This window comes from Colletotrichum destructivum, chromosome 9 (assembly GCF_034447905.1).
Source record: "Colletotrichum destructivum chromosome 9, complete sequence".
In the NCBI taxonomy this organism is placed as follows: domain Eukaryota; kingdom Fungi; phylum Ascomycota; class Sordariomycetes; order Glomerellales; family Glomerellaceae; genus Colletotrichum; species Colletotrichum destructivum.
Genome location: NC_085904.1, coordinates 2,567,488 through 2,588,662, shown reverse-complemented (window position 1 = coordinate 2,588,662; position 21,175 = coordinate 2,567,488). Strand labels below are relative to the sequence as shown.

Genomic DNA, 21,175 nt, shown 5'->3' with positions numbered 1-21,175 from the left:
GTCGTGGCACGCGAGGAGTGGGTTTTGGTCTGCTGGTGGTGGTAGGCTGTTTTTTCCTTTCTTTCATGGTCAGAAAAACAATGTTACACCGCCAGCCACTTGGTCGTGGTCTCTCGAAGAGCCGGGCTCGGGTCGGATGGAGACGCGGCCGATGATGGTTGCATCACCATCGGAGCTGAAGCCTGCGGGAAGAAAGACGCCGAGTTGGGAAGTCCCAGTCGATTGGACGCTTGAGGGTTCAGGCGGGGATTTCGTAGTCGAGTTCGAGGATAAAGGCGGTAAGGTATACTTGTCTCTCCGCTCTGTGGTGGCGTGTCAAGATTGTTGAATAAACAGTGGACAGAGCCTGGGAATAATGCGGACCTGCCACTTGTGAAGTAATCCGGAGGCGGAAAGAAAAGGCGGATGTCTGAAGATGTTACGTCGAACCGAGGCAACACTCGCACTCTGAAAATGGAACATTGGTGTTTATTGGAATTCCGTGGAGTCCCGGAGGCGACTTGAACGTGGATTCTCTCTAGAACGACTTGGGCTTGAACCGGGGGTCTCCTCTCCCTCCAGCCTGCCTACTATCTATATCTTGACCCATGAATACCTGAAAGATAATCTGGTGTTGCGATAAACAAGACTCGGCAGCCGATTACGTCCCAGTTCGGGCCGGTTACTGTGTACTCGACATCTGGCATCCCGCAAACGTGATTGTTTGGTAGTCTTGCGAAGCAGGCTAACGAACGACAATCGTTTAGACGTGGAAACCTCACTTGAGTCGGGGCTGTAACATAGCTCTAATCTGATCACTGAAGTTACAGTCAATGACAACCAAACGCGATGGGTCTTTGCTTCAACGTTGCAAGATGACAACTCGCCATTCCCTTGATCCTCGTTCTTAGTAGTACGACAAATTTAACAATGAGACGTGCCTATTTCATGTTCAATGGTAAACAGGCCAATACGAGTAGCAAATAAGCGTGTTAGATGGATGGAGTCTAACATCATGTACATCTGAAAGCAGAGAAGGGTTGCGTCCTTGAAAAAGTGACGATCTTTCCGTCTCAGTACAACCCAGATAGTCGCCGACCCAAAAACGTTATCTCGTTGCGAGGTTACAAGCAGGGTACTTTACCTGAAGTTGGTTGATTTAACACATGTCTATTCCAGTTATCAATCAACTTTGACATCAGTCGTTGAAAGTGATTAGGGTAACCGCAAACCTTCGAAACGAAAGGTGTAAAGAGTTACGGAGACTTCAAGGAAATAGCAAGAGTTACTGCCATCGAGGTCGACATTTTTACTATGGGGCTTCATTGGGGGTTGCCATCTTAGAGGGGTTATGCATTTAAAGATACACGTTCCACTCTTCCAAGTCATGACGTCCGCGCGTGCTTAACGCGACTCCAACCCTTCTCTATGCGACTGATCCACGCGACTGCTCATCCAGTTCTCGCCAGCGTCACTCCTTTTCCACACAGTCAAGCGCTAACGTAACCGCCCACTTCCAAAACGCATCCGTAGAACGACCTACGCGATGAACACGACTCTGCTCGTCTCAAAAGCCCTACGACGAAGACGCGGTCCTTTCGGCTGACCTCCATGACGCAACCACCACCTTCTGTGCGTATGGGCACACTCTTGTTCTACGTCGTGTTGCTGACCACCTTTCTCGACAGACACCCACACCTCGCCGATTCCTCCTCTCGAAGCGACCCCCGGCATCGCAACAGCAAACCCCTGGCAGCGGGCCCCAGGTCTTCACCGGCAGCCAGCGCTTCCAGACGACGCCGCGCTTCGCCCCTACGTCGGCGACACAGCGGCCGCCTTCGACACCCGTGTTCCCAGGGACTCTTCGGCCGTCGAGAAGCAGGGACCCCATTCACGATGCCTTGGACAGCTCTCCGCCGGCTGCGCCACCCCCAGCGACGCGGTCGGCCCTAGGTACTGGGACGCAAAGACATAAAAACAAGATCGAAATAGACTCCGATATAGAGAGCGAATCTCAACACAAGCAAGAGGAACATCTTCCGCCACCGGCCACCTTTAGGTCGTTTGACTCCATCGAGGTCGAATCTGAGCCGCCTAGTGCGCTGCAAAGCGAAATCGAGGAGAGAACGCCGAAAAGGAGGCGGATATCGATCTCGCCGGCGCCGAGCTGGTACGATGACGCCGAGGAGGATGTGAACATGAGTCTCCACGATGACCGTGCTGTGAAAGGCTCGGGAAATGAGGACGAGGACGAGGAACTACCCGACGCCGAAGACGAACACCCACCCGATTTAGATGCGCCAAACGGAGATGAGGAGGATTTGGGCATACCCGACCGGCACGAGAGAGGCGCGCCGAAAACGCAGCCGACTTTTCACCGAGCGCCGCGGTTCAAAGTCTCTGAAGCCGAGGCGGCTCGCCAAGAGGGCCTGCCGCCAGCCTTCTCGCCGCAGAGGCGCGGCGCAAAGTATGTCGCCGGAGGGCTCGCGGCGGAGTTGCAAGCCTGGCTCGCCGAGGTTAAAGGCTGGACCGGCAGCGACCGGCCGGCGGACCTGGTTATGACCATCGTCGTCGACGAGCTGCGCGCCGGAAACCGCATGTACCTCATCAGGGGACGGAGGATTGTGGAGAGCGAGGGGGCGAACGAGGAGATCGCCGCGAGGCTCATGTTGGCTGGTGAGGGGAGGCTGACGGGGCTGGGACAGAAGGCGTCTGTCGTCGTCGGGAGTACGATCGCGATCTCTCAGCCTGCGTGGGAGGTCGAGCTTGAAGGGACGCGATGGATGGTTGCGTGCGACTGGTCAGTCTCGTAGACAACTAGCTTTCTGGAATTCCAGTTGCCAATGCGAAGAAATCAAAAGGAGTCAAGGTGTCGAAAGAGGCTGTTGCATGATATGGACGCAAGAGGCAGAACTGCGCACTGGAGTCACCATGGCATTCTCTTCGGCGTAATATTTGACACATTGGATAACCAGAGTGGGTGGTTCAATATATATATATGAGTTTCCTGGTTTTAAGACAATCCTTCTTCTTCTTGGAAGTTCATGAGCCTAAAGCAATTCTTCTCGTTGATGTTGTTGCCTTTCGCCCCTCTCAGACGCCTTCATTGATGCATAAACTGTATAGCTGCATATGCTACATGTCATCCATCCTGACAAGCCTAGTCGCCAAATCAAATTGGGGGGCTCCACAAATTCCGACCGAGGCCATCTCGCGTCGAAATCGCGGCCAGCTGCCAGTCCCCCTGAACAAAAAAAAAAGTTGGCGGCTCTCATTTTGCGTGCAAGGCAATGATATCCAAACTCGTCCCCTCGGAACCCTCAACAATATGACGTGGCTGGCCCTCCGACCAGCAGCCTTTGCGCGGGCCCCCCTCGGCCTGACGTGCCGGCCGGGCCTGCGACCCTACTCGGCCGCCGCCGCCGCCGGCGTCTCGGACCCGCTCCGGATCCTGTTCTGCGGCTCCGATGACTTCAGCTGCGCGGCGCTGGACGCGCTGGACGCCGAGAGGAGGCGGAACCCGGGGCTGATCGAGTCGCTCGACGTCGTCGTCCGGCCCGGCAAGCTTTCGGGGAGAGGCATGAAGAAGATTCGCGAAGGTGCGTGTGTCTCTCGAGTGTACACCCGCCCGCCCCTCCTCATGATGCGTCGTGGGACAAGGGTCGTGACGAAGTCCTGAGCTGATGCCGTGTGGGTGTTAGTGCCATTGAAGAGTCTCGCCGAGAAGCTCGAGCTGCCGATTCATGAGAGGGACACATTCACCGGGTGGCAGGTATTGTGTGCCCGCGTTTTGAATGAGTTCACATTCATCTGTACTGATACCCACTTTAGCCACCGAAAGGCATCAACCTCATTGTCGCCGTCTCCTTTGGTCTCTTCGTACCCCCGAGGCTGCTCAACCAGGCCAAGTACGGCGGGCTCAACCTCCACCCGTCCTTCCTCCCAGAGTAAACAAGACCTGTCGCATCGCCATGGACGTATCGTGATTGACAAAACCCCCTTCTCAGCTTCCGCGGCCCTGCACCGCTCCAGCACACGCTCCTCCAGCGCCGCACCCACACGGGCGTCACCCTCCAGACGCTCCACCCCAAATCCTTCGACCACGGCGCCGTCGTCTCCTACACGCCGCCCATCCCCATCCCGGAGAACTGCACGACGCGGGACCTGCACGACCTCGTCACCCCGCTCGCCGCCGAGACCCTTGTCGACAGTCTGCGGAGGGGGCTGCACGTGCCCCCCATCAACGACATCGGCTGGCGGCCCACCCCGGATGAGTTGGCGCGGCAGCCGCTCACCCACGCGCCCAAGGTGACGAGCCACGACCGCCAGATGGACTGGCGGTCGTGGTCCGCCGACGAGGTCCTGCTGCGCCGGCGCGTGCTGGGGCCCGTGTGGTGCGCGGCCTTCCACCACGACAGCCAAACGGTCAAAAGGATCCAGTTCGGCGACGCCGAGGTCGTCGAGCGGCCGCACCTGATGAAACAGTACCAGCAGCGCTGCGTCCTGCGCAGGGAGAACAAGCTCGCGAAGGACGACTTCCCCGACGAGGTTCGGGACGTCAGGATGGTCTCGTGGGTGTGGATGCCGCGGGGCAAGACGGAGGAGCCCGAGTCGTGGGAGCTCAGCTTCACGCCGTACTTCATGGACGAGGACGGCAAGAGCATCCTGATCGCCACCCCCGGCGGCGAAGCCTGTCTCAAGCTGTCGACCGTCACGGTCGAGGGCGGGCGGCCGAGGGCGGCGGCCGCGGTGGTTGGGGACTTCAGTGAGGTCGTCAAGGATGAGGACGACGGCCACGGGCCGGGCCAGAAGGGGGGCGACTGGTTGTCGTGGGTCGGGACGGCTATCGTGGCGCTCATCCTGGGCGGTTAGTCTGACCTCGAAAACGGAATTGTCGGCGGGTTTCCGCTTGCGTGAACCATCGTAGAGGGCGCCAATCCCGACCTGGACGTTCGAAGGTTGGTTGGTGGTAGTGTATTAAAAAGTGTACATCACGAAGACATTTGTTCTATCCGAAGGGGGGGGAGTTGTTGAGTGTGTTTCTCTCGCCTAGGCATCTAGAGTGCCCCTGGGCCGTATAGATGGCTTTGAAGTCTTCTCGTCTCAAAAATCCGGCGCTTTCACAGTCAGCAATTGTTGTAATGAAGCGAGTTATGGCAAGTCGCGATCGTGATGTGGAAATCCGGGCTCAATCGGCTAATGGCGAAGTTAGACGTTGCTACATCGGCCTTTTGAAGCCGTAGGTAGAAGAAGATCATATGTATCATCGGACTATCCTGGGGGAAACACCGTGTGTCTATTGCCGTTGTGTGAACCCCGAGATGCCTATCGGCACATCTTACCGTCTTGTAAGTAGCTATTATATTTACGAATATTGATAATATCGTTGTACAAAATATACCCAACGGATCTTAATTTCACCAGATCGCATTTAGCAGGAACGATGCAGAGCGCCTGCAGTTCGACCGGCCGCTCTTTCCACAACTGTACCTTCCACTTCACCCCCTAACAAAAAGGGCGCAACTCGATGTCCTCTCCTCTCCTCTTCTTCCTCCACAACTTCTGTCTGCAGTTTCCCATGTTCGTCGACGTCTTTCCCTTCATCCTTCGCCTGTCCTGTTCACTCTTGATCCTCGACTTTCGGTTTCGTAAGGTACATCTACACTCTCTCTATCAACTTACAAACAATACCGGGAATCAAGATGAAAACTGACGATTTCAGCAAAGACTTACCAGACCTCCTTGATCGCCCGGCCGCCTTGCCATCCGCCCCAACCAGTCCGGAGAAGGTCAAAGCCGTCATGGACTTACTCGACGTAGTCGACAATGCCGTCATCCAGTTCACTGACTCTTCGGGAGAAGATTCGCCTCTGTCTGTTTGTTACTTACCCGGAGAAGGACTCTTCACGGGAATCGAAATTCATAGAGACCAGTCAGGACAGCAAGAGAAGAAGGAGGAGGGAAGCGATGGACGGATGTCGCCATGCTCTTCTGGAGCTCGGATGGTCGGCCAGCCCAAGAAGCAGTGTGAGAAGCCCGTCACAACCGTGGCGACGAAACAGACAAAACTGCTCGCGGGTTCGTCCGCTCTGCCTGTCGAGAAGTCCATTGCTCCTATCTTCGGTCGATCAGCGGCCCCGAGGCCGGCTCAGAAGGGCCTTGCAGACCCGTTTCCAATCCGTGCCCCGCGAACCCCTCCGATCACGCGATCGAATGCGCCATCTTTGAGCGATTGCTCAGAGACAGTCAGATGCCAATCTTTTACTCATCAGGCCGGTCTCATCTATTCGGTCAGCTTTTCGCCCGAGATGGAACAGTCCCAGAGCGCCGACTCGGATGGCGAGGACGGCTTGTGCCTTCCCAGCCTCCGCAGCCCTTCCTGGTCACCATTGACCGAACCTCCCACATCTCCGGTTGAGCCAATGGACGAAACCATTGGCGAAGGTGTCGTTCATCATCAATCTCGTTCCCCTGAACCAGTCTCAATAGCCGGACAACAGGAACGCCCCCAGACTCCCGCGCCCGAGATCACAGGACAGAAAAGAGTCGAAAGCCGTTCACTTCGCACTCCCTTACCTCGAATGTCCAACAAACCTAATCCCCGCACCTCTCAACGTCGAACCAGAGAGAAAAACGGACGGATGCACAGCCGTCAGGGCCGTCAGCGAACAGCTCCCACTCGCTGGTCGCCAGTCGTGCTGTGGTCTCCCAACCGCAAAGCGTCTTTCCATCACGATGTACAGCAGAGGATTGCTGCTGTCACTCGGGGAACGCACATCGACAATGGGCTTCTTAAAGTCACTGTCGACTATTTCGATATCTAGTTAATACTTGGGCTGTGGTTCTGTGGCTAGTCATGCTACACGGATTTATTCACTTAAACTTATCGGCAAACTTGCTTCATTTTAAAGGTACGTCTCGGATCAGGGTTCGAAATCGCAAGTCTTACCTGCTGACTGGCAATTCCAGTCGTTTTCAGACCAGAGGCCCGTGAATGAGACCGACCCGGGACGACTCTTCTTTGCAAATCGCCACCTGAAACTTTCTACGTCGGTTGCTTTTTAATTACATTTGGTTAGTTCCCCATGCACACCCCCTTCTGACTCAAGATATTGACTTCTAGTTGGGCGTTTTCACATTTTGCGTTTCCTGCAGAAATAGAGTCTGCACCGCCCACTGGGTGCGGGCCCGAACGTGGCCTCCATCTCGGTTTCTCGAGACTTAATCTTGGGCCAGCGTCTTTGGTAGGGAGCACGTCCGTTTTCGAAAATGCGCATTGCATACGCATCTTGACAACAGAACCTGGAAAAACCACGGGCGTCTTTGGATTGGCCCGAACCGAGTCGGACGGCGGGACAAGCATCACGCACCAGCGAGCGACTTGGTAACGATTGTAACCTTTCATATTTTCTCTTTGCTCTACAAAAACATTACTCTCGAGCCAATCATTACTTATGAACATGATCCATAGCTTGGAGCCCATCTACCGTAAGACTGACCTGGTGTCAGGTCCACGTCGAGCCATCAGAATGAGTGAAATACCAAGATGTATCCCCCAGCTAATTCGACTGTGGTTTTGTACAAGCCGCGGGCATGCGCCAACATTTGCAACAAATGGCATCGATCTCTTTCGTGTCAGACCGAGGACCAAATCAAGCCATCCAAAAAAAGTTCCCAAGTTCCCGATTCCCGGCACTCTCGGCCCACTCTACATCAACAAGCCGACGACGACGCTGACGACGGCGGCCACGCTGAGGGCACCGGCAGCCCTGACGCCGGCGGCGCCGCTGTCGATGCCGTTCTGGCTGTTGTTGTTGGCGCCGTTCTTGCCACCCTTGCCAGCCTTGATTTGCTGGCAGACGCCCATGAGTGTTGAGTTGTTCATCATCTCGTTGAGCTTGACCTCCTTCTTGGCGGCCTTTGCCTTGAACATTTCGATCTTGGTGGCGTTGCCGTTGAACTTTTCGTTCAGGGCGGTGTCGTTCTTGGAGAGGGCAACGAGTTTGCTGTGAACCGATGTGGTTAGCCAACTGTTCTTTTGGGAGGGTTACCTTGGAGGGCGGGGACTTACTTCAGCCTCTTCATCTGCCTGCATTGTCCCTTGGTGTCCCTCGCGGAGCAGTACTGCAGGAGGGTCTGGTTGCCCTGAAGCTCGGTGAGCTTGGTCATGCCCTTCTGGGCCCAATCCTTGAGCTTTTGGGCCTTTGTGGCGTTGTTGTTGGTGACCTGGTTGAGGGCGGTCTCATTGGCGACGAGCTTCTGCAGCTTGTCCATGCGATGCATGAAGCGGCACTGGCCGTTCTCGTGCTGCACGGCGCGGACCTGTTCGCATGTTGCCATGAGGGTGGCATTCTGCTTCGCCTGATCGAGCCTGGGCTGAATCTCGGCGGCCTTCTTCTTGATGAAGTCGATCTTGGTGGCGTTGTTGTTGGTAATCTCGGCCAGGAGCGTGTCGTTGCTGGCGATCTTTACGAGCTTCTCGCCGCGCAGGAAGCGCTTGCACTGGGCTTCTGTCGAGTTGCGATTGCGGCCTTCGCCATCGTGGGCCAGGGCCGTCAAGGACAGAAGCGGCAAGAGGAGGAATGAGAGCTGCATATTGGCGGATGGCTGGCTGACTGGCTGACGAAGGGTGCTATGGACTGACTGGTGATGATGTACTTGAGGGGATGGGGAGAGAGAGAAAGAGAGAGAGAGAGGAAGAGAAAAGGGCGGTCCGGCCGCAATAAAGGACAAAAAGGAAGTAAATAAGAAATGAAGGGATCTGGATGAGATGACCGCAGAGCGCAGAGCCGTTGGAAGAGAGACATGTGGGAAGAGGGCGGGCAAGTCTTATACCAAACCCTCTCTCCCACACCATACACTCACTCATACACGCACTCATACAATACGCGCAACTCTCACTCTCTAACACACGCACACGCATACATACTCGACAACAACCCTGGCCGGCTGGCTACCGCCCGTGGACTTTCATCCCATCTCGAGTCCTCCTCACCCCCTCGCACGAAACCGAATTACCAAACGCACATTGAACAGGGCAGACCGGCCACCCGTCATTCGACGAATCGTCCCTTCAGATGGCATGTCTCGACCCTTCTCTCCCCTCTCTGGAGTCTGCGGCGACTGGCCGACAGACAGCCTCCAAGTTCACACGCCCGGTTTCGCGTTCCGTTCGTTGGTTCGTTCTCTCTTCCTTCTCCTTCTTCAGTAGAGAAGGTATACAGTTTAGATGGTAGATTATACACAGTCTCGGTTTGGATAGCGAGAGCCGAGAAATAGAGGGAGAAAGAAAGAAAGAAAGAAAGAAAAAGGCAAATCTTCTCCCTCCCCCCCTCCCAAACAAGACCGTCACCTGCCGAACCTGGATACACCCTCTCGACAGGAAATCATAATAGGCCAAAGGCCGCTCTTGGCTCGAGCGTCTGCGTTTCTCCCTTTGAGGGTCTTCGTCTAGCTTGTGTGTTTGATCCCGCGGCACGACCTGCCCGTCGAATCAGAGACTGGGGACGAGGGGGAAGGGGATATCTATTCCCTGGTTTGAGCCTCACTTTTCGTTGGCTTTTTCTTTTACCCCCCCCGTTATTTCACAAAGCGTTACGAAACCCGTCATCGTTGACGTTTCTTTCTCTCCATTCTCGCGGTTTGCTGTTACACGCTATATCGATCTGACGTGTCCCTCTTTCTCAATCCCCTCCTCGGGAAGTGGGCGTTGGGGGGAGAGGTTTCGAGATCGGACGTTGGAAACAGGGACAACACGGACTCTCATTCTCATCGCTGACTGTTATTTTCGAATGGAAGAGGAAGATGCAATTATCCCACGGCCTACAAAATGCGGAGAACAGGGCGGCATCTACTTGCCGCAAAAAGGTTCAGGGACTTACGAGGACTCCCCCACCTGCAAATCCATTTGTGAGTACGGGAATCTTGATATCAGTACAGTTACGGCTGGTTTCCTTTCGAGGTGCGGCTCAAACGGCCGTGTTTTGGGCGGTCTCCCCCCCCCTCACTTCCTCCCACGTCCATCCCGGCCACCCACGCATTGTCCGTTTCAGACCGCCTCCAGCCCGGACGCGACGAAACACTGTTGATCGATCGACGGGCAACGCACCAGAAAAGAAACCTCGACCACGGGAGATATGGCGAGAGAGTGGGAGACAAGAGGAAAGGGGAAACCGGGGTCAGGCATCGTTGAGTGGCCCTGAGGAACTAGCCAATATGGAATAGTGTGCCTTGCAGAGCAGAGAAGAAGATGCCGTTCGCGTTCGCTCCCCGGCCGCCACACCCACCCGCCAGAGGAGCCTCAAAACCCCCAGAAACCGTCGAGTCCTTTTTTAGTTTTATTTTATTCTTATTTTTTACCGCGGTACAGGAACCATTGCAGGCAAGGTCGTCGATTCCTCGAGGAAGGTGTCTGGCAATGTGTTGTGTGTATGTATGTTGTCTGTGGTGTTGTCTCTTTGCCAAGAGGACGAGAGCGACGATGCAACACAAAGCCAGCAGATCCAAACGCGCACCCCCGCCTTTTGCCTTTGCCTTTTCGCCTTTTCGCCTTTACCTTCCGCCTCGCCTTTCGAGATTCCTCTTGGCTACCAAGCTTTATTTCTTTTCGTCTTTCCAGACAATGGCCGTGAGGGGGGTGGGTTTCTATTCGGCGTCTTTCTTTTTTTTTTTTCTTTTTTTCCCCACGCCATTTGCTCCCTCGATCGAATGACTTGACTTGGCGGCGTAGATCAAATCAGCCCTGCTCAGTCTCGGCGGTTGCGGCTCAATGCAGCGCCACCCCACCTCAACCCCGGGGACATAAAAGTGAGGCATGGGTGTTCTCGGGGCTGGTGCAGCCTTGTCCTCTCTTTCTTGTCTCTATCAAGATGAGGGTCGCGGCGCGCCGTGCGAAGAGTCTGGAGTAAAAGGGGGTCCCTCTTTTTCTCTTGGCTGGAGCGTAAATTTAGATGTTGGGGAGGTCTCTGTCTCTGTACTTGGTCTGGTCCTGGTCTGGTCTATTGTGTTCTGTTCTGGTGTCTGTTCTATCCCCCGGTTCCCGGACCTGTGGGAGGTCCCCCACTCTCTGCAACCCTTCACGTCGTGCGTTCGCCATCGTCTCGTCGTCGGGACACCGGCTCGACAGGCGACGTCCCGCTTGTCCTCGAGCCATATCGTCCTTTCATCCCGAATATCCTTCCTTTTTCCCTTCCCCTTCACTCATAGAAGGTGAGAGAGAGAATAATTTGGGGCAGGGGGGAGGGAAGTGCTCTGTTGTCATCTGGAAAGGGGGGAATTTCCAAGGAAAAAGAGGAAAAAGAAGAAGAAAAATCCCCTTGGAAGCTTCAGCATGTGTCATCCATTCGTCTTCTCTCATGCCGTCCGGCCGCATCAGCGTCGGCGGGCGTGCCCACGAACGAAATGCCCCAAACGCCAAAACCACTGCAAGGAGAAACACAATTCGCTGCCGGTTCGGCAAAGAGGCTCTTGACTTAACCCCATAGGGCTCTCGGGAAAAGGACGGAGCTGGAGCGTTGCCGGCTGGGCCGCATACGCTTGCCGCATACCGCTGCTACTGCTGCTGCTACTGCTGCAGCCGCAGGTTTACCCTGACGCCCGTGATCGACGTGCCCGCGGCGTTTCTTCTTGGCCACATGTATCCGCTCGGCCCCCCCCCACCTTTCACTCACTCAGTCACCCTTCTAACGTGGCCTTCGTCTTTGCGGCTCTCGCCCCATGTAGTCGAATGTAGCTCGAGAGGTGGACGTCGTTCTCCGCCATTCCTCTTGGCACTCTTTCCTATACTGACAAGTGTAACAGTATAACGAAGGGTGCATGGTGGGTAGGAGACCATTTCCCCTCTCTCTCTTAACGTCACACACACACACACACACACACTCTCTCTCTCTCTCTTTCTCTCTCTATCAATGTGTACTCCACATAGTATAAACAGCAAGTCAGGGCAGATCTGGCGATGCCAAACCGGACGAGACCAATACAAGAAGTGTATCAAGTTCGGAAGGGGGAGGTATATAGGAAAAAAATAAATAAAAACGACCAAGGGACAGCGGGAGGAGCGAGTCGCGCGAGACGCCGTACTTACCGTAACGCGGGCTCAGAGGACCCAGGGACCCCAGGGACCTTGCCTGCCGGTCGCCAGTTCCCCCCCTCCCCCCTTGTTATTTTTTCTCTTTCTTATTCTTCCGTCGGAGAAAAGAGGCTGATTCCTCTCCCTAACCAGAAACACCTTCCTTCTTATCCCTCACCCCACACCCCTTTTTCTCTCTTAGGTCCCCCAATGGACGATGAAGGAGCGAAGAAGCGTCCCCGGGTTCATGGGTCCGTCGGCCGGGGAAGACGCCGATCCGACCAGGCCCCACCCCGGACCGCGGGGGGGCCTTTAACAAACACCGGGGATCGGAAGACAAGTGGAGGAGTGGGGGGAGAGCGAGGGAGCGAGAGAGAGAGAAACCGAGAAAAAAGAAAAGAAAGGAGGGGAGAAATATGGTTTTCTACTAGTGACGTTACTTTTTTTCTTCTCGTAGGGTTGTGTTCACGGGAATCGAAGCCGATCGTGCTCTAAAGGGCGTACCGTTCGCGGCGGCTGAGATCCGACAGCCGGTATGTAACGTACAAACACACACACACCCAAACACCCACATGCACACGCACGCATACATACGTGTACGCCTGCACCATAAAAGCATAATCCGTCAATGGTTATGAAGTATGTTGAAGGAGAACAAAACAAACTACTTGTACACGTCTAACCCGTAACGCCCAAGGGGCGGGGGAGGGGGAAGGGGGGGAGGATGATTCGTCGTCCCTTCCACGTCAGCTCGTTGAAAGAGGATTCCACGCGACAGGACCCGAGGCGAGGGATCGGGGGGGGGGGGGGGGCAGAAGAACCTCCAGAGACGAACGTGTATCCTCGCCTCAACCTCTGCCGTCTACTTTCCAGCCCCTCCGCATGCTTTTTTCCATCTCGACCAGACTAGGTACTGTAGACCATGTTCATGGATAACCCCCACCCCCCCTCCCCATGAAGAACCAACGCCGCCGTTACCCAAAGACCTCGATCATGAAGTGGTACTCGATCTTGCTCCCGTCGTGCCGCCCACGCACCGTGAGCTGCCGGCACTTGTCCGCTAGGATCTCCCCGACGACCGGCGCTCCGCAATAGAACACGCCGACCTTGAGCTCCTCGTCCTCCTCTTCGACCTCGCGCCTGGCGGCCCCACCCTCGCCGCCGGCATCCGCGTCCCGGTTCCCGTCCCCGTTCTTCTTCTCCTTCTTCTCATCCTCCTCCTCTTCCCCGTTCAGACCCTCCCCCTTGATGGCGCCCGCGTTCATCTTCCTCCGCTTGCTCGCGCGGAAGCGCCGCATGTCCTCGTAGTGCCGGTCGAGGATGGCGTCGAAGTCGGGCCGGCCAAAATGCGTCGGGTTCAGCAGGCCCGTCAGCGGGCTCTCCGGGTGCTCTTCGGTGCGGTGCATCTCGAGCAGCCAGCGGTAGACGTGCGTGACGAGGTCGCGGCGCTTCTGCGTGACGTGCGTCGAGATGCGCACGTCGAGGTGCTGGCCGCCGCCCTCGTGCGCGCGGTGCCATTCCTGGCTGCGCGAGACCGAGTTGAGCAGATCGGCGATCCAGAGAAGGTAGTTGCGGTCGCGCACCGTCCAGTGGAAGTCGACGCGGCGGTAGTCGGGCGCGAAGACGAAGGACTCGGAGGGGTTGGGCAGCTTCGTGGGGTCGTTGGCGTCGGGCGCTGCGGTTGCCTCGGAGTCCTTGCGCTCCGGGCTGTCGTCTTTCGTGTTTCCGTCCGTCATGTTACCCCCCGACGGTTTCTTCTCCGCCGTGACGGTCGTGTCCGAGTCGTGACGGTGCTGGCCTTCGCGCTGGCGGCCATGATCTTGCGTCGGCCCGCCGTGCTCCTCGTCGTCGCGCGCCTGCAGGTCCGCGAGGATGCCCGAGAACGGGGTCACGCCGATGCCCGACCCGACGATGACGGTGTGGCTGAAGTCGTAGAAGCGCTGGGCCGGCGCGCCAAAGGGCCCGTTGATGCCGACGTCGATCTCGGCGGTGCCCGAGTCGCCGCCCAGGTCGCGGAGCTTCTTCGTCCAGTTGCCGTCCGTCTTGATGTGCAGCTGGAACTCGCGGCCCCGGCAGATGGACACGGTGAAGGGGTGCCACTGGAAGGTGCTAAGCTGCGGCACCTGCAGGAAGACGTACTGGCCGGCCTGGTACTTCCAGATGCGCTCGCTCGGGATGGTGGCAGTGATCTCGACCGTCTCACCGTCGAGCACCTTGAGGGTGGCCCTGATCTTGTGGAAGCCCGTGCCGACGCGGACGAGGCGCTCGACGAGGACGAGCAGGGTCGGGAAGGCGAGGAAGTAGCCGAACATGGGCCACTGCAGCAGGTGGGCGGTGCCGTGGGCCATCATGAGGCCGATGATGGGGTACATGAGCAGATGGCCGAGCTGGAAGACCTCGTAGTTCCAGTTGCGCACCTTGGGCAGGCTCAGCAGGGCAAGGATGTAGAAGGAGGAGAGCGCCGTGATGCCGGTGATGCCCGGCAGGGTGCGGACGTAGGCGGCGTAAGGCCCGGGTACATTGTCCGGGCCGCCGAGGACGTCGGCGACGCGGTCCCGGTTGGCGGGCCGGCTGGCATGGTAGAAGGAGCCCGTCAGGTGGCCGATGGCGTGAAGTGTGGCGAAGACGAGGGCGGCGATGGAGATCTTGATGTGGAAGGACTGGCTGAGGTCCCAGTTGACGAAGCGCGAGACGTAGTAGGAGCGGCGCATCCAGGTGGAGAAGTAGCGCGACATGCTGAGCAGCAGGAAGAAGAAGGTCATGTACAACAGGCCGGCCGAGGTCTTGGCCATGACGACGCCCCAGCCGAAGCCGGCGCGGTACTGGGTCTGGGTAACGTACTTGACGCACTGCCAGACGCCAAAGGCGAGGGTGCAGGCGGCGACGAGGGCGAGGAAGGCGATCTCGGGCCCGTGGACGGCCCAGTAGGCGCGAAGGCGGCGCGAGAGGCGCAGGTGGCGGATGTAGTCCCGCTGGGAGTCCTCCGAGTCCTTGTCCTGTTTCAAGGAGGGGATCTTCCATTCACGGACGCGGGCGGCGAAGTCATCGCGCGGAATGCGGTGGGACCGGCTCCGCTCGTCGGCGGCCGGGTCCGAGGTGGTGCCCGGGTCGGAGCCGGGCAGGCCCATAATGGTGCGGAGGAACTCATGGCGCAGGCGGTTGTCGTCGCGCGAGTGCTGCGACGAGGAGAAGTCGTTGGGCTGTTCCTTTCTTCGGATGACGTGGTGCGGCTTGGCCTGGTGCTCGGGGGCGAGCTCGTCGTGAGCAGCATCGAGCTTGGCTTCGACCTCGGCGTAGTCTATGTAGCCGTCGTCGTTGTGGTCGAGGTCGTCAAGGAAGGAGTTGATCTCGTCTTCGGTGAGGTACTGGACTCCCTCGTCGGGGTTTGTGACGGGGTGGTCAACGGCAGCCATTAAGCGTTGTGGTCAGAATGCTTATGGGTTGTCTGTGGGAAGATTGGTGCTCCAGGGGTGGCAGGAAGGGGGAGAATGAGACGCGGCGGTCCATGATGTTTTTGTACAGAGTCGCGGGCGACAAGCCAAGGTACGGCAGGTTACGCTCGTTTCCACTTGGCCGCTTGGCGGTGATTCCCCCTTAGGTCTTTTTTTTTTTTTTTTGTCGTCTGCCGTGTTGTTACCTAGTCGCATGGTACTCTCTTATTCCCCCCCCTTTTTTCATTTATTTGGTGGACCGCGTCGTTGTACGTCAGCCAGGGACGAGCCAAGCTTCTTGGGTGGTGGGCAATACCAAGCAAACGCCAAGGGGCTCACTCGCAAGCGCGGCAAGCCCAGAGGGCGGTGGTGCGTATAGGTGAGATCATCACTCAGTTGTCATGGTGCCGACAGTGAGTGACAGTCTACAGAAAGACAGAACGCGTGATGGCATAGGTAGCATGGGCTGCAACTTGCGGCACGGCAAAACAGATCAGGACAGAACCTCCCAAGCCACGAAATGCGGTAGGCCATGGAACCGTGACGGTGGCGCGCGTTCGGTCAGAGGTCTAGGCCGCGCTTGCACCAAACGCAAACCAGGCAGGGGTTTTTTTTTTTTTGTCCATCTTTCTCTCTTCCTCTTCGCTGTTTTGTTTCTGCAGACCACTGGTCTAGGCCAACGCAAAGTGGTCGGTCTTGGCTTTCTCTTGGTGGGTGTCACGGTTGTTTGGTTGAGCATGGAAGTCGTCTTAAAGGCTCGTCACCACATGCTGTCATTTGCAGGAGCTCTGATTGGTTTCGATAAAGATAGTCTTGGCCCGATAAGGGTCACGCCAGAACTTAAACTCAGGTACGTACCGCAATTAGGTTTTTGGTACCTTAGTTACAGCGCACGGTCCAATGACGTAGAACGTCTTCTGCAGCAACAACAACCCCCCCCCCCCCCCCCCCCAAAGAAGCCCGCCGCGAGTGCGGTGACAGACGCCCAGACCTCCCTCTCTCCTCCGCCGGTGCTTCCCGCTGCCAGGGTCCGGCATGTGCCGGCTGTCTGTTGCCCCCATCCTTCCGCCTTCCACCCTCCACCCTCCGCCGTGCGCAACAACCGCCATTGTGTTGAGATGAGCAAGACAGAAGAGAACGAAATAGAAACAAACCATCATCCGCCAGTTCTCTGAAACTCTGCGCCAGCCGTCGATACCTCTTCTCCTCCAATACCGCTCGCTCGCTGCCGTGTATCGTCCCGGCTGCTCGCCATCTTGCAGAGCGCGCCGTCCAGCTGTGCGACAGGTCCATCCCTCTCCCGCCCCCAAGCCCCCTTTCTATTTTAAAACACTTCTCTCCTTCCCTCTAGCGTCACCCCGAGATCCAGTCAATATCCTTTCTCGGCGCAGCTGTGGAGAAATCGAGCATGGGGAAGATGTTAGTTGGCAGATGTGCCCGTCTGGCGGCAAGCACCCGCGAGCGGCGGCCCCCCAAGAGTGGCTGTGCTGCGTTGTTGTGCACGTCTCCTCCAGCCATGGGGAAGGTCGTATGAGCTCTTTGTTTAGTAGTTATTCCCGTCGATATGTACGATGCGTATCGCTGACAAGAAGGACTTTTCGAAAAAGTGACATTTTCGTGAAATACCTACACACGTTGTATCCGTATAGTCGTCCCCATTCTGTAGCCTGGGGGCACCGGCGACTGAGGTTGCCGTGGCCCTGGAGTGGGGCGGCCTCCGCATCGCATCACGGCGCCCTGCGATGCGGGCCCGACACCAGTGTCCGCCCCCCTCAACTGTATGTGTAGTGTATAAGGGTCCAAGCCTAGTATCTCTTCGCGAATAATTCCGGACGACTCGATTTTTCGATCAGTCTTCTCGATAAAGCCACTCGTCCGAGGAACGAATTTCGCTCAAATACCACCTACTACCACGACATAAGTGCCACACTCAGCAGCCTGCCCCCCTCAGGTACAAGGGAGGAGACCCGAAAAGAGAGCCCCCGCCAAGCATCCGCACCCAGCTGCCGCCTCATTACCACCACCACCACACCACCACGCTGATTTACCCCGCCATCAGCCATCGCCGTTGCGTGAGCCTCACCTTCAGCCCGACCGACCTCCATCTCACCTCTTCTCCCCTCATCCCATCATCACAAAAACTTGGAAGGAAAAGAAAAAAAAGCATCAGCACATACAAATACACATCCACACACACACACGCACACACACACACACACACACACACACGCACACACACACACTCAAAATGGCATCCCCCGCAAAGGACCGCATAACCTGCCACGTCCTCGACACCTCCAAAGGCCGCCCCGCAAAGGGCATCCGCGTCTACCTCTCCACCACCACCACCACCACCACCGCCTCGGGCCCGGGCACCCTCCGCGAGTTCGAGTCCCTCACCGACGACGACGGCCGCGTGCACACCTGGCTCCCCTTCTCCCCCGCCACCGCCTCGGGCGAGGTCCCCGTCTACACCCTCGAGGACGTCCTCGGCGCCGCCCCGGGCCCCTCATCGCGCTGGACCCTGCGCTTCGACACGGCCGCCTACTTTGGCGGCGACGACGAGACCTTCTTCCCCGAGGCCGTCGTCGTCTTCACCGTCCGCGAGGGCCAGCACTACCACGTGCCGCTGCTGCTGAGCCCCTACAGCTACACCACCTACCGGGGCAGCTAGAGAGAGAGAGAGAGAGAGAGAGAGCGGTCTCGAGGTCACAAGATGTGTGGGTGGTATTGAACGAGTTGCCGTGCTTTGGATTCGACCTTAAGAGGAGTGGGCTGTCTCCAGACGAGGCGCATCGAAATCGGAAGCAGGAACTGGAGGGGGGAGAGAGAGACATGTTTAGCATTCACGAGCACACGGACAGGCGAGGGACAAAAAGTTTCTAGCGTGCAAGAGCCTTGCGACGTCGTGGTAGAATTACGAAGTGCCTGGTTTTTAACGATAGTTTGCTCATCGCCCCTGGCTTCGGTGTCCCCTTACGAGGAGGGAGTGGGGGGAGAGTGTGTGGTCCCCAGCCAGCCCAATTCGAGGTTGGACGGTGATGAATGATGATGATAATAATGATAGAGACATAGGGGATAGAAAACGTTCCCTCGTGATGCAATTTTTTTGTCGCCGTCCCATTTGCTCCATAAACCCATAAACCAGCCTACCGGTCCCAACCATTCAATCCCAGAGAGGAGGGACATAAAGGGGGCGAAAACAACCCGTCCAAAATAAAAAAATAAAAAGTGAAAACTCCACGCTTGCGCTGTAAATCATCTGTTGTACACACAATCTTATTCGGCCGTGTCGTCGTCGTGCGCAGGCACCCATCATCTTGTCCGGTTGATGATGGCCTGGCGCCCTACTCTCGTCAACCACCCTCTAGCCCCGAGACGCTCCGTCATTTCGGATACGTCCCGCGCACCCTACTTCCGCCAGCCTAGCTTCTTGAACAGGCCGTCCCGCCTGCTGCCGCTCCGGGCCGACGTGACGGGCGAGAGGTCGCCGCCGCTGTGGGAGAGGAAGCTCTCGGCACCGTCTTTGCTGTAGCGGCCGCCGGCGCCGGCGGGCAGACTGAACTGGCTGGCGTTGGACGGGGCGTCAGTGTCGAGCATGGCCGAGGCTTCGGCGTCGGCAAGGGCTTCGGTGCTGCTGTAGAGGGCGGCCATCTGCGGGGTGATGACGCCGTGGCTGATTGTGCGCTTGTGCTTGTGCAGAAACGAGCGCCGGGTGCGGGCCAGGACGCGGCTACCGCTGATGTCCTCTTGCGAGATGACGGCGTTGGGCGACAGGTTGGCGTCGGGGTGCGGCAACGTGGTGTTGCGTTCTGGGGAAGCGGTCAGTCTTGTTGAACGACGACGGTCAAAGCGGGCCCGTCAGGTCAACTCACCTCCGTTAAAGGGCTCAGGGAAGCCAGTGTCCCGAAGACTAGCCTGGCTCTTGGTCGACGGGCTTCGTGGCGTGTTGGTCATGGTGTGAGGCTCTGTGAGGGAGGACGGTTTTAGTTTACTGTGGAGAGGCGATCAAGGCGGCAAGATCGACGGAAATAATATCGGGGGGATAATATTGCGGTTGCAGCAACAGGGAGTTGTCGAGGGGCGACTGATATTCAATGGAATAGCGGTCTGGGGGAGGTATGGTGGTGAATATAGAAAAAGAGACTGGGGAAGACGAGAGAGATAAGTGGGAAATGTAGTCCTTGTGTGTGTGTGTGAATGGGTGCCGGGTGTGTCTGGGAACACTGAAATTCCGACCGGATGAGAGAAGAGAAGGGAAAACAAAGGCGGGGAATATCAAAAAATGTGTCAAGAGTCGAAAGACAGGACAGGTCAGAGAGAGGCCAAAGGGCGAGACGCCGTCGGGAATTCCGTCGTGGTCGTCTTCGGTGTTGAGGGTGCCGTTTGATCCTTTAGCGTCTTGGGCAATTACGAATCCCCTCCCGGAAGAGGCGACACCAGCTAATGAGACGGGCAAGCCCAGGAACGGGACCGAGAGAGCGGCGGCGGTAGCGGCAGCGGCAACAATGAGCAAATAGGAAGGCGAGTTCTCCGCACAGGTCTTGTCTTATTTTCTTTCAGTGGAATAAATAGAAAATGAAAAGCCGCTTTCTAGGCACTGCACTTCAGCAACCGAGGGAATGAGGCCCAGACGGAGGTGGACAGGAAGGAAAGGGGGGGCAATGGTATTTAGAGCAACAGGTTGCACGAGCAGAGAGTCAGAGAAGTCAGGAGGGTGGGCGTGGCCACTGGCCTAAGCTTGCTCACGTTCCGTCTCTGGTTGCTCGACCGCCGGCCAAAGTGAATAATCGGTGGTTAAAGTGCGGAATGACTGGCCGTCAAAGTGCAGCAAGCAATGCCAGCGAGTGGATGGGGCGGCGGCGGCGGGGGGAGAGGAGCGCCGGCATTTCGGCTTCGACGAGGGAAAACGCAAGCCAAAGAGAGCACTAAACTCGCTGCAGAGACACACCCACACACACATCTGGACGGATACTTTCCTGCGCAGAGAAAGCCTGAGAAACCTGGGATGACCTGCATGAGGGACTCGGCCACGCCAGTGCACGCAGAGGAAGCCAGCCCATGACGATTGGGTGGTGGTTGGCTGCTTTGGCTGTGTGTCGCGTTTCGAACTCTGATCGAGCCACACGCCGTCGACGGGGCCCAACAAAATGGAAACGACAAGAAAGGGCAGGGCAATGACAAAACAAAAAAAAAAACCTGTGTGGGAGAGCCTCTCGTTCTGGGAATTGCACGGGTACCCCGGCCGGCGGGGGGGGGCGGACAGTTTCCCCTCTGTTGAATCGTGGAATGATTGAATGGTGGGCACTGGGTAGGATGTGTTTCCGGGTGTGTAGAGACAGTGGATGAGAATGGAGATTGGCATGGCTTACCTTGGTAGGCCGAGGCCATTGGGTTGCTGATACAGCGATGCGTGCCGGTATTCCGCTCGGTTGGCAGAGCGTCAGCGGTGGAACCCTCGCGGTCGGGGCGGGAGAGTCTGGGCGGCGAGCAGCGGAACAGACAGGGAAACTCGGGGAGGGTTGTGTGGTGTTGTCCGGCGAATGACAGAAGCACGATGGCGATGTAAAAGTCGAGGGCAAAGTGTACAGTATACGCGTAGGCAGTACTCTGTAGTAAGTGTATAATAATACGCTGTACTATGTTCTGCTGTCTCCACTGAACAAGCGTGCGGTAGGGGGATGAAGTTGGCGTGAAA

The 21,175-nt window shown here is 57.0% G+C and overlaps 8 protein-coding genes across 8 annotated transcripts; 5 read left to right on the top strand and 3 right to left on the bottom strand.

The window, feature by feature from the left end:
• The first annotated feature begins 1,392 nt into the window (after positions 1-1,392).
• CDEST_13907 (uncharacterized protein) lies at positions 1,393-2,875 on the top strand. Its single transcript, XM_062930063.1, has 2 exons — positions 1,393-1,611; positions 1,668-2,875. Exons 1-2 carry the CDS (start codon positions 1,591-1,593, stop codon positions 2,790-2,792), a joined length of 1,146 nt encoding a protein of 381 aa, XP_062786114.1. The 5' UTR covers positions 1,393-1,590; the 3' UTR covers positions 2,793-2,875.
• Positions 2,876-3,208: 333 nt separating this feature from the next.
• Positions 3,209-4,851, top strand: CDEST_13906 (Putative formyl transferase; the record flags this gene model as incomplete). The annotated part of the gene is made up of 4 exons (XM_062930062.1): positions 3,209-3,578; positions 3,681-3,751; positions 3,811-3,926; positions 3,987-4,851. The coding sequence occupies exons 1-4, from the start codon at positions 3,308-3,310 to the stop codon at positions 4,849-4,851; spliced, it is 1,323 nt and encodes a 440-aa protein (XP_062786113.1). The 5' UTR covers positions 3,209-3,307.
• An 830-nt stretch (positions 4,852-5,681) lies between these two features.
• CDEST_13905 (uncharacterized protein) lies at positions 5,682-6,803 on the top strand (the record flags this gene model as incomplete). The annotated part of the gene is made up of 1 exon (XM_062930061.1): positions 5,682-6,803. The coding sequence occupies one exon, from the start codon at positions 5,682-5,684 to the stop codon at positions 6,801-6,803; it is 1,122 nt and encodes a 373-aa protein (XP_062786112.1).
• Positions 6,804-7,372: 569 nt separating this feature from the next.
• CDEST_13904 (uncharacterized protein) lies at positions 7,373-8,831 on the bottom strand. The gene is made up of 2 exons (XM_062930060.1): positions 8,051-8,831; positions 7,373-7,985 (listed from the first exon to the last, which is right to left on the bottom strand). Exons 1-2 carry the CDS (start codon positions 8,572-8,574, stop codon positions 7,688-7,690), a joined length of 822 nt encoding a protein of 273 aa, XP_062786111.1. The 5' UTR covers positions 8,575-8,831; the 3' UTR covers positions 7,373-7,687.
• A 1,582-nt stretch (positions 8,832-10,413) lies between these two features.
• CDEST_13903 (uncharacterized protein) lies at positions 10,414-10,695 on the top strand (the record flags this gene model as incomplete). Its single annotated transcript, XM_062930059.1, has 1 exon — positions 10,414-10,695. The coding sequence occupies one exon, from the start codon at positions 10,414-10,416 to the stop codon at positions 10,693-10,695; it is 282 nt and encodes a 93-aa protein (XP_062786110.1).
• Positions 10,696-13,019: 2,324 nt separating this feature from the next.
• Positions 13,020-15,882, bottom strand: CDEST_13902 (Putative EF-hand domain, ferric reductase, NAD binding domain, riboflavin synthase-like beta-barrel). Its single transcript, XM_062930058.1, has one exon. The coding sequence runs from the start codon at positions 15,457-15,459 to the stop codon at positions 13,021-13,023; it is 2,439 nt and encodes an 812-aa protein (XP_062786109.1). The 5' UTR covers positions 15,460-15,882; the 3' UTR covers position 13,020.
• A 1,435-nt stretch (positions 15,883-17,317) lies between these two features.
• CDEST_13901 (Putative hydroxyisourate hydrolase, transthyretin, thyroxine binding protein) lies at positions 17,318-18,152 on the top strand. Its single transcript, XM_062930057.1, has one exon. The coding sequence runs from the start codon at positions 17,726-17,728 to the stop codon at positions 18,149-18,151; it is 426 nt and encodes a 141-aa protein (XP_062786108.1). The 5' UTR covers positions 17,318-17,725; the 3' UTR covers position 18,152.
• A 736-nt stretch (positions 18,153-18,888) lies between these two features.
• CDEST_13900 (uncharacterized protein) lies at positions 18,889-19,434 on the bottom strand (the record flags this gene model as incomplete). Its single annotated transcript, XM_062930056.1, has 2 exons — positions 18,889-19,289; positions 19,353-19,434. The coding sequence occupies 2 exons, from the start codon at positions 19,432-19,434 to the stop codon at positions 18,889-18,891; spliced, it is 483 nt and encodes a 160-aa protein (XP_062786107.1).
• Between the last annotated feature and the right edge of the window lie 1,741 nt (positions 19,435-21,175).

What these genes read in the sequence shown, in the direction of transcription:
- CDEST_13907 (XM_062930063.1), top strand. Translation starts at nt 1,591, where the DNA reads ATGACGCAACCACCACCTTCT. An exon ending in TGACGCAACCACCACCTTCT is followed by an intron (nt 1,612 to 1,667) that starts GTGCGTATGGGC and finishes CTTTCTCGACAG; the next exon opens with ACACCCACACCTCGCCGATT.
- CDEST_13904 (XM_062930060.1), bottom strand. Translation starts at nt 8,574, where the DNA reads ATGCAGCTCTCATTCCTCCTCTTGCCGCTTCTGTCCTTGACGGCCCTG. An exon ending in AGGCAGATGAAGAGGCTGAA is followed by an intron (nt 7,986 to 8,050) that starts GTAAGTCCCCGC and finishes ATCGGTTCACAG; the next exon opens with CAAACTCGTTGCCCTCTCCA.
- CDEST_13902 (XM_062930058.1), bottom strand. Translation starts at nt 15,459, where the DNA reads ATGGCTGCCGTTGACCACCCCGTCACAAACCCCGACGAGGGAGTCCAG.
- CDEST_13901 (XM_062930057.1), top strand. Translation starts at nt 17,726, where the DNA reads ATGGCATCCCCCGCAAAGGACCGCATAACCTGCCACGTCCTCGACACC.